We start from the raw sequence: 12,078 nt of genomic DNA on the forward strand, positions 1-12,078 counted from the left end.
CATTTCCCTCCTTAACTCTTTACACATCTCAAGCTGCCACTATCCACATTCTTACTTTCAATCTTTTCATTCTCACGTTCATTATACTCACATCATCCCTTGTCTATATTCACTTATTTTTACATTACTCAGCACGCAATCATATCACTCATTCCGTCTCGCAAAACGTGCGCCATGCCTCAATAAACTATACCAATCTTCCTTTTCTTTTTCCACCATCTATCATAATCACATATAACTCATGTCCTCCCCACCGAACTCATACTCATCATAGTGCCACTCTTTACATCATAAGATTGGGTAACTTACGCCTCAGGACCAACACATACGTAAAACAATGCATAAAGAAGTAATACAACACCTTTGAATTAAACATAATATGCAACGAATGTCAAAAGACAAACATATGACCCGAAATACGCATATGACCTGCACAGACCCCACTCGATCGAGTACCAGAACCTACTCGATCGAGTTGAGGCTACTCGATCGAGTGCCCAACATGCTCGATCGAGTGCCCCGACTCCAGAACCCAAACAGACCTTCTGATCTCTGACTTACTCGACCGAGTAGCCCGGCTACTCGATCGAGTGACCCCATACTCGATCGAGTGCCCGAGGTACCCGATCGAGTGCCCAAAAACACGATTCTGGTCAACATAACGACAAGTACCCACTCGATCGAATCAAACCCACTCGATCGAGTCATGCAGACTCGCGAATACTACCCGAATGTTATCTCACATATCCTAACGTACTATGCATTCATTATTATTTCAACATTATGATTACAACTACGCATTCAAATCTGCGCGACTCCTCATACAATTAACAAAATAATCTACTTCGTGTTATCAAGTGCCACGTTATAAACAACCATCATGCTTTTCATCCAATTCGTTATATAAAACACATATCATTGAACCTATATTCTTCATGTTACCACTTACCAAAAGTCAAACATTACCATCTATCATGCTCATATAACATTCAACTTTCAATCATGTATTACCCGCATGTTTTAAATTTTCATAACTTTTCATAACACAAACCACACCCATACACTACAAATCCTATTTCCATGTTGTTAATACAACAACATTACAAATCCACTTCATCACACATCATCATATACGAACTACTTTCTTTTTCTACCATATCATTCATCATTCTCATATACTTTTCCAACGATTCCAACCAACATGTCAACCAACTATCATGCAACTTGCTTTCAACAAACCATATACAGCACAATTAACGTACACTTCGCACATATACACACGGACTCCACGTTCCCATACCATGTGACTGGCTTAAGTATCATGGGGCCAAGATTTTGAAGTGAGGGCGCCTACTCACCCAAAACCTAGCATCGGTAAGGGGCTCCCATTACACATACACCAGGTTCATTTTATTAGACTCCCTATGTTCATTATGTTCATTTGTTACAGGTTCCAAAATCGTCGCTCTGATACCATTTGTAACACCCCCATACTCCAAGTGCCTTACCAGGACCACTCAGGTATAAGGATACTACCATCTCGGTTGCCCGAGGTACTGAATATCATAAGACAATAAAGAAACGTACTTTTAAAGTGATTATAGATTAAGTGATTACATGTTCAAACCAAACTAATAAAAGGAATTACAAGGTTCTCATACGGTCTACAGCTAAAACTATCAAAGCTACTAGACTTCGTCGACACAAACGGAAGACTTCTAACCGCCACGTGATGACTCCTCCCGGCTATCCCATACGCGTCATATCACACCGCTCAATAACCGCTCACCACCCCGAATGGATCACCACAGTTTTTAAAACATTTAAACGGGGTCGGTACTAATCACACAATTCAATATATCAACAATAAGATAAAAGACAACCGAACTGTCACACACACACACCACCAACCAACTCCCATCATCTCAATACCGATCGTCCACCTTTGGACCAGCCCGCCGCTGGGGGACCGCAGCCGTTCCACCTAAGCCCCGCTCATCATACCGAGCGATAACCCTGTCCCATTAATGTGCACATCCCCTTCCGTGGTGGGTTCCACGAAGGGCGAAACTAGGGCGTGAAGTCACTCCCGCAAGTGACCCCACTCAGCCGAGAACGCATCTCGAGAACCATCAACAGCAATCACAAACACAGCACAATCATTATATCAAACAACCAAGTACAACACATCACCAATATCCCATTATGGGACTAATACTGAGTAGGAAATCCTACCTGGAAAGCACAACAATGATCAAAGAGTATCAAATTTGTATCAAAAGTCTCTTCTACGAACCCTCCTCCTATCATATAACACATAGAGGCTACACATCACAAACTACACACAAAACCCCCAATCTCTAAATTAGGGTTTAACCAAACTTAACAAAATAAAATAAAAATTATATTAAAAGCTTACCCTCGACGCAGGGAACTCAACGATACGAATAACGACAAGAACTGACCGTCTGAACTCCGGGAATTGCTAAGGATGCGATTAGGAAGATGAACTGGTTGCTTTCTCTCTTAAACAGGGTTTTAGGTTTTGTAAAAGTGATTTAAAACAATGACGACTATGTTTAAATACCTTAATCGCATAATTAACAAAACCCGAGAAAACTCCCCGTAAAACCGGACACTCGATCGAGTACCCAAGGTACTCGATCGAGTACCCACTTACTCGATCGAGTACCCCAGCTACTCGATCGAGTACCCAACAGGTCAGAAACTATTTTATCTCGCAACTTACCCTTACTCGACAGAGTAAGGGCTACTCGATAGAGTACCCCAAGACTTATAAATACGGAGTATTACAATTTCTTTGTCCGGACCTTGGTCTGGACGAAAAATTTCTTCATCCAGGCCTTTTTTCAACAATTTTTTTTTTTAAAAAAAATTAGTTTTGGGTGCGTGGATCGATAATCGCTAATTAAAATAAGATTCAATAAATTAAAAAATTAAAATAAAACGAACTATCCCCGAACGGGGTTTATTAGTAATTATTAATTATTTTTTTACGAAAACAAAACAAGACGGAAAAAATATAAGGGGGAGTGTGAGGGAGGGGTAGTTTTAGAAGTTCATTAAAATTGTCGACGATAATTAGTAAATTGTCGACGACCTTTAACAGGCAGGGATTTGAAAGCTATAAAAGGATACGTAAATGAGCATGCATAGGGCATGACGTACACATTCATAAAACCTACTTTAAGCACTAAGTAGGACAACTGTAGCTCTTGCCGTCTTCCCCCTACATTTTACTCCACCTAATTCCTTGATTCTTATGGACAATTGGTAGGATTCCGACTCCTCCGCGATTGTTTCCCATATTCAATTTTTCCGCATGACCAATCGCATGTGTCAATCTTTATTATTTTTCATTTATTTCCGCTCATTCACCTGAAATCGACCTAATTATTGTTCATATCTTCCTTCGCATTCATTCATCAAACTTTTTTATATTTCTATACTATTTATGAAGGTATTGTAAGTAAATGTAAACGAATAATTGCGTCGGAGATAGTACATTTATTAAAATTATCTCAAAAAAACATTATGATAGAAATGTGTTAAAATTTTGGAATTAAAGGAGTGCTAACAATCACACAATATAAGGTGAGGAGAGTTGAAACACTCGATCAATCAATTTATATTCAGAGTACATTCGTCTAAACCACATAATTTGAACATATTTAACTCATGACGAAACTATTAAAGAAGCATCTTTGTCCTCCTTTGATTTTCTCTGTTGTTCCAACATAGAGTTTTCTTTTTTGGACCTCTGATCTAACCATCCAATTATGTCCATAAACACTATGTCGATGTTTTGAGGAAATTCCCCAAATGTTAAGGCATGCCACATTCCAGGGTACAACTTGAAGCTCTTATCCGTGCTCGTTGCACTTTCATATAGCATCCTGCTAATTGCTGGATCTGTCACTTTATCATCTCCTCCATGTATTATTATGAAGGGTATTGTCACCTACGCAATTCCAAATGACTAGTCAAAGTACAAATGTGAACTAAGTTAGTTATAACATCATAAGATGTACACCTAGTACTCATGACCAAGGTTCAAACTCCGTCAACATCAAAATTAATCTTTTGGATTCCTGTACACGAAGAAAAAATTTGCCGTATATAACAACTTCTTATGAGGAATTGCATTAAATAACTTGTGCATACCTCATTTAATCGCTTCTCAAGATTAGTGGAAGTAATAAGAAGTTCATGGGCGGTTTTTAAACGAGGACGACCGGTGTAACAGTAAGGATTAGACCGAACCTGTAAATAAAAATTGAAATTTATTCCGTATCTGAGGTCATTTTATCTTGCACATTAGACTACTGTAAGAAAACCATCTAAACAAAAATGTAAAAGTGATAGTTGAAACCTAATCAATGATCTACTATGTCCCTTCATGCGAATGTGCTTTGGGTTTCAAGTGTGGATGTAGTGCAGTCTCCCCTACCTACTGCTAATATTGCACTATAAAAAGGGAGGTAAACCTCTTAGTCACGCTTACTCTAATTCCATGTACCATGATAAAACAAAGAATAATCAAGCAATGAACTTCTTTATACGACATACTCCCTCCGTCCCGGTCAATTGTTGTCCTTTCGTTTTGGCCAAAGACCAAGGAAAGAGGAAAAGGTCAATAACTAAATGACAAGTGGAACAAATTGAATAAGAATGATCAAATTACTCATCAAGTTCATTCTTAAAATAGAAATGACAACAAATAACTGAGACACCCAAAAATGGATAAGGACAACAAATGACCGGGACAGAGGGGGTATATAACAACGAATTCGTGTCATCTGCATCATAATTGTAGTTCAAAATCTTCTCAATAATTACTCCCACCATTTATTGTAGTTCAAAATCTTCTCTACATAGTTGTGTCATATACCATTCCTTTAACTAATGATTGATTAAAAAAAGTACAGAGAGAATTATACTACCCTTTAACTAAGAGGGTATATAACACCAATAATGTAACTGGGATGAAATCCTAGTGTTTACCTAACTTGCTAGGTTTGATGATATCAGATGTTTACTAAATTACTAGTATTTTTATTTAGTAAATTAAGAAAATTGAGGGTGAACTTAAGAAAAATAAGAACACAATTGGAATGACATGAGTATTTTTATTAAATACCGTATTAATGTTAATTTTTGTATATGATGCTAATTACATGAGAGTGAATTTTACCTCTTTTTTCTTGGCAGGGTCTCTAAAAGCAGCATCAATTATGTCTTCACTAGGAACTATCTTCCATTTGGGAATGACATTTGCAAGTTTAGAGAGAATATTTACCACCAATGGGCTTGGCTTTACATTGTCGGCAATCTAGAAATATGTCGTTAAAATTATGGTCAATAAATAATAATCAAGGCATCATTGACTAAATTGTGGGTTTCAAATAGCTACTAATATTTAAACGTAGTTAATTTTCGCATTACATATTTTACTACTTTTTCCATTTTAATCAATAGTTATCTATTGATTTTAGCACAAAGATTAAGGAGAGAAGTATGGGTGAATTTAGACCACATAGAACACTCAACCTCATATGCACATGGAAAATGGCCCACAAAAGTTTATCAAAAATGGAAATAGATAACTATTCAATAATACAACCAAAATAGAAATAATAACTATTGATTGGGGCGAAAGGAGTATTTCAATACTATTTGTTTACTATTGTCCATTTGCTACCCCTGATTATAACCGTTCACGGGTCATACCGTCCGATAGACTCGGCCCATCCTACTTGCTAATAATTTAAAAAACGGATATTATGAACTGACTAGCCCAGCCTAAAATTGCAAATGGGCCGGACACGGACAAGTTATTTTCTGTTGGGCTAGTCCGCCCGGCCTTGTAAGAAATATCACGAATCAGTCTTTTCGCTGAAGTATTTCGACATAATACTCAAATAATAATAATAAAAGTCTTCTAATTGTGAGCTAGTCATGCACTGAAAATAGATAAATTAAATAAAGGGTTTTTTTTTGTCAAACACAACCTTTAAAAAAAATATTTCCAAACACCACCTTTGAAAAAAGTTTGTCAAACACAATCTTTCATAATTTTTTTTTTTGTCAAACAGGAATTTTTGGCCGGATTCCGACAACTTCTTGATCACTTGCAATAGGGTGGCTTTCAATCTATATTTGAGATAGCAAACGAGATCGGTGGAAAAGTGGAAGTACAGGCGGCTTTCCAGGAGTTATCAACACGGTGGCTAAAGGTGGCCTTATGTGGGGTCGACTGGTGCGTAAAGGTTGTTCAGAGAAAGGGCTGTAAATGTAGGTTTGCAGCGGGTGGTCAGGGGTTTTTCGTGGGTTTTTTAATGGGGTTATGATGTTTGTTTAGTCTGAAATTTGGTATGTAGGTTGAGGGGAGTGCAAGGTATGTCATAATTGTGTTGTTTGTGGTGGTCATTTATTTCAAGTGGTGGTTCGAGGGGAGTGAATTAACCAACAAAAAAAATACTACTTTGACTTACATCAACCCTTTATGACCAGCCTTACTTTACACACTAATATATCCCACATAAGGCCACCTTTGACCACCGTTTTGAAAACCGATGTAAAGCCGGTACTTTCATCTTTCCAACAAGTCCAAGAACACCTTAAACCGACCTCGTTTGTTATCTCAAACTTCGACTAAAAGTCACCCAGTTGCAAGTGGTCAAACTGATCTGGCCAAAATACCGAGTCCTGGCCTTCAGCCAAAATGTCGTGTTTGACAAAAAAAAATTATGAAAGGTTGTGTTTGACAAACTTTTTTTTTAAAGGTGGTGTTTAGAAATACTTTTTTTTAAAGGTTGTGTTTGACTAAAAAGCACAAATAGGATCTTACATCCTGTTGTACAGTAGCATTGTACAACAGGCCCATATATTATATATATCTATCTAAGCCCAATAAAAATAAAAATAAATTCTACGCATCTCCTTTTTCCCTAATTCTGATTTCTCTTCAGTCGACAAACCCTCTTCTTCCCCTTCTCTAAATTTCTCTTAAACGACACTCGACAAATCTCTCTTCTCCATAATTTTGATTCTAAAATGGTGAAAGAGAAGCAATTTACATCATACATCATTATCAAGGAGGAAAAAAGCATCTAACAATATTTCGTGAACGAGAAGCAATTTATATCATCATCAGGAAGGAAAAATGTATCTAACAATACTTTGAGATAAATTTCTACACCAATCATACGAACTATTATTAAAAGAATACGAAGTAAAAAATCCGAGCACCTAAAAATACGAGCTATTAAGATAAGAATATGAGCTAATGTAAAAAGAATACGAGCTTAAAGGATCACGAACTTAAAAAAACGAGCACATAAGCATACGAGCTATTAAGATACGAATACGAGCTAAACTAAAAAGAACACGAGCTTAAAAATACGAGCACATAAGAATACGAGCTATTAAGATAAGAATACGAGCTAATGTAAAAAGAATACGAGCTTAAAATGATCATGAGCTTTAAAATACGAGAATATAAGAATACGAGATATTCAGATAAGAATACGAGCTAATGTAAAACTAATACGAGCTTCAACTATTTTCATGCATTATAAATTATGGATAAAAAAATTCCTTCGAGATGATGCTCAATTCCAAATAGTCAATTAATTATAATAATTTAAGGGAATAGATGATTCATTAACTGGATGATGGAGGAAGATGAAAAGAAGTTAGAAAAATATGGAAACAGTCAGGGAGAGAATGAGGATTAGATTGAAAATTGAATTACGTTACCCTTCTTTTTTTTTGCAAAAATATTTAAAAAAAAGACTAAAATAACCTTAGATGTACAATGCTCATTGTACATCCAGTTGTATAGTCTTGGAACTGACTAAAAAGACCATAAATAAACTACAGAATTCATATAATTTACCACTTTATCGGATACCGCGCCAATCTACCATTTCACCTTCCATTATGCATGAGCATACGACATACCATTAATAAGCTACCTATGTTTTATTATTTTTGTTTCTCCCTAAACATGCACAATTACACATGAACACAAATTCTTTTCATTTAAAATCTACGAAAACAAGTCATAATACATCAGACGCTAATTAATTACAATGCCTATTCTTTTGGCATATTTTATCGAATATGTTAAATTAGGGTTAAAGCGGTCTTATATTTAATCATACGATTTTATGCGTATGGATGTGTGATGCGAGTAGTATAGAACGTAAATAAAGATTTGACATAAGATATTTGGTGACGCGAAAAACCCAATATGAGAAACAACCGCGAGAAGGAGATGGAATTCTTCCAAGATGTCTAGTGGCAATGTTCTTATTAGGTCACGAATACAATATAGAGAAGACGACTCTTCTTGCTAGTGCTAGGGTAGTTGATGTATATTGTGAATGAATCCTTCTTCCTTGCTTTCCTCTACCTTAAATAGGGCCAAACCCTAATAGGATTTAGCTTAATTGCTCTTTAAGGTAGCCGTTCTCCTTTTGGTGGGCCTCCTGTTCAGCTCCCTTTGATCTACTACCCGTGACCCGTGGACAATTTACCGAGCTCATTAAGCCTTTAACCCAACTTCCCTTTGCTGGCCCAATATGCGAAATAGGGCGCAAACAGTTTGCCCCTAATTTCTTGCGAGAGACGCTTCGAACTGGCTAGCAGGAAATTAACTGACTAAATTTGTGCAACCTCTAGCTCGGGTTCCCACGCACTCATCAGTATCCCAACCACTCCCTATTAACTCTCCAACTTTCCTAATTTAATTCCCCCACTTCCTCTCTCTCACCTACTTAAACTCCAACCGCACAATATTTCCTTCTCTCCTCCATCTATCTATAAATATTATTAAAAGGCTAGCCTAAAAAGGCCACGTAGACAATGTCACATGGGATGAAAAAAGCCACGTAACAATGTGACTTGACAAACTAATATGACATGGATTATCCAATTTATTATTATATTGCATTAATTTAAAATACTTATTTCCTTTAAAAATCCATCCATATTTCATTAGCTTTAAATTTAATTAACTAAAAAAAACTACAATAAAGACAACGTCACATGGGATGAAAAAAAGCCACGTAACAATGTGACTTGGCAAACTAATATGACATGGATTATCCAATTTATTATTATATTGCATTAATTTAAAATACTTATTTCCTTTAAAAATCCATTCATATTCCATTAGCTTTATATTTAATTAACTAAAAAAAACTACAATAAAAAACTACGCATTAATTATAAGTTAATAATTTCAAGATATTTCATATGGAGTAGTATTATATATGTATTCGAAATTAAAAAAAAAAAACTGAATACACAAGAAATCAAGAACGAAGATGAATAAATGAAGTTGAAAAAAAAAAGTTTGTATTATCACTAATTCATTACTTTTTTTTTTGAAAGGCATTAGTTCACTATTATTGTTACTATAACTAATTTGTATATAGAAGATGTTTTACGGAACTACTTAATCGAAAATTGAGTATTAAAAATCATATAAAATATTTTCTTAGGAAAATATAAAATATATGGAAAATAAAATATTTAATTAATTTAAGTAATTTATAAAAAAATTCTGTAAATACTTAAGTGAAATTAAACACTAATAATAGAATTTTAAAAGAGTAATAATACCGTGTATAAAATATTTCACGTAAAGGGTAAAGTTTTGGAAAATATAAAATATATGGATAAGAAAACATTTATATAATTTAAGTAATTTACAAACAAATTCTGTAAATACTTAAGTATATCTATACAATATAGTTAACAGGTTAGATTAAAGCATTTAATTTAATTTCACATGGCATTAACATTTAGTATTTTATACCCCATTAATTTCTATTAATTTTTATTGAATATTTAATTATTTATTAATTATTATTAGATTATTGGTTATTTGATATAATTCTTATAAAAAAATGAATGATTACTAAAAGTCTTTACAAAAATGTCTGTACATATTGTGTAACATAAAAATAAAGAAAATCAAAAGACATCATTAATATTCTTAAATTAAATGTATATATTTAAGATTTGATAAGCTAAAAAACCAAAAAAAGATGTAACTTACCAAAATTCACATAAAAGTTTCATAATACAATTATATTTAACATTTTAATTGAAATTTTTGGAAGAGAACATAGATGTTAGTGAATAGGTTAAATTTTTTCATATTAACACATCTCATAAAATTAAAGTATACATTTATTTATTTCTTTAAAATCTATATAATAAATAGTATAAAAAGACTAACATTGAGTACATTTTTAAATGACATGTGATATAACCACATGATTTCAAGAAGTCATATTACAAGTCTCATCATCATAATTATTTTCTTTTATGTCCCCTAATATTTATTCTTACAATTACAATATTAGAAAAAATTAAAGAAGATAATAACATTTTATCTTCTTCCACTTCAATACTCTATTCAATTCACCACAAGCATTTAACCATACTTTTCATCTTCTTTCTCCATAACTCATTTCTCAAGTTTCTTTATAATGATTCATATTTTTTTTTTTGAAGAAATAAGGATTCATATTTTTAGTTTACCTTAACACTTTTGATGATATTATGACTTCTTAATTACTACTTTTTTTTTCTTGAGATGATAATGTTTATTCCATGAGCAAAACAATAGACATGCATTTTTATTATAATTTTTTATCAACCTACAACTAATTCGTTTTTCTCATGTTCTCTTTTCCATGATAAGATTTTACTATATTGGTCAAACTCATTTGATAATATTTTAAATATACTCGGTATATCTTATGCAATTTTGTATTTCGTGAACAATTGATTTTGCATAATACTAATTTGTACAATTGATTGAATTTTCAGCAGCATGACATACTTGGAGATCAATGCAAATGCAATCAACAAGTATGTGGATTTTTTAAAGAGGATGATGTTTCTCATTTTTTTTCCTTGGAATTTTTTTTGGGAGATTTTCCTATTCTAATTATTAATACAAAACTCATTTGATAATATTTTATATATACTCGGTATATCTTATGCAATTTTGTATTTCGTGTACAATTGATTTTGGCATAATACTAATTTGTACAATTGATAGAAATTTTCAGGAGCATGACATACTTGGAGATCAATACGTGCAAATGACAGTCGACAAATATGTGGATTTTTTAAGAGGTAGCATGATGTTTCTCTTTTTTTTTTCTTGGAATTTCTTTTTGTGGGAGATTTTCCTATTTTAATTATTAATACATGACAATCGGTGAGTACAGAACACAATTTAAGAATTATCATTTTTTTTTTATTTCAGATATTAGTTCAATATCAACTAACACGATAGTTGATGTTGGAGGATGTGTTCATATGGATGATTAAATATGAAGCTCTTGAATGGAGTAATCACCATATTGAGGATGTATTTTTATGTCGTTCGTTTTAACTGATATTAGCCTATCTATTTTTGTTTCAATAATTATGCTAAGGTTTTAGCCTATTAGTTATTCTTGGCTTTTTAGTTGTAGTGATAGTATCGACACAACATTGACGGATAATTCTTACAGGAGAAAAAAAAAACCATCAAATGATAATTAAATTTGAAATGGAGACACACGTATTCAATGTATTCAATTACTATATTAGTTTTACTTCATTCACTTTGTTAGACTATTTTTCTTTTAGCTATTGAAGGAGAAAAACTTGACCGTCGTTGGTAAATTGACGGTTAAGAAACTCATCAATCTCCGGAGCACCAATATTTTGAAGTTACATAATACATACCCATGTATAAGTATTAATCATTGATTTCTATATAAACAACTTATGTCTATATACATGTAATTAGACTGTTTAATTTGAGTATGATGAATTGAGAATGCAAATCATTACTAAATTTACGAGTTAGCATAAATCATGAATCATCAGAGCAATGAGCAGCGTCATCCGTTCAACATATACATTAAAAAAAACTCTCTATTAAATGCCTAAATCTCATTAATTTACTAGGTTGTTAATAGAAGAGAAGAAGAGTTACTCATGATTAGATTTTTTTTTTGTATCTTTTACAAAGACCCA

At 33.4% G+C, this 12,078-nt stretch overlaps 1 protein-coding gene across 1 annotated transcript in view; it reads right to left on the minus strand.

The window, feature by feature from the left end:
- Window positions 1-3,511: 3,511 nt before the first annotated feature.
- Window positions 3,512-12,078, minus strand: part of LOC141642598 (caffeoylshikimate esterase-like) — a 63,023-nt gene continuing 54,456 nt past the window's right edge. The window contains exons 5-7 of the mRNA XM_074451435.1: window positions 5,216-5,353; window positions 4,186-4,284; window positions 3,512-3,982 (exon numbers count right to left, since the gene is read on the minus strand). Coding sequence (XP_074307536.1) covers window positions 3,698-3,982; window positions 4,186-4,284; window positions 5,216-5,353 — 522 coding nt within the window. The 3' untranslated portion in view covers window positions 3,512-3,697. The remainder of the gene's footprint in view (window positions 3,983-4,185; window positions 4,285-5,215; window positions 5,354-12,078) is intronic.

Source organism: Silene latifolia, chromosome 2 (genome assembly GCF_048544455.1).
Source record: "Silene latifolia isolate original U9 population chromosome 2, ASM4854445v1, whole genome shotgun sequence".
In the NCBI taxonomy this organism is placed as follows: Eukaryota; Viridiplantae; Streptophyta; class Magnoliopsida; order Caryophyllales; family Caryophyllaceae; genus Silene; species Silene latifolia.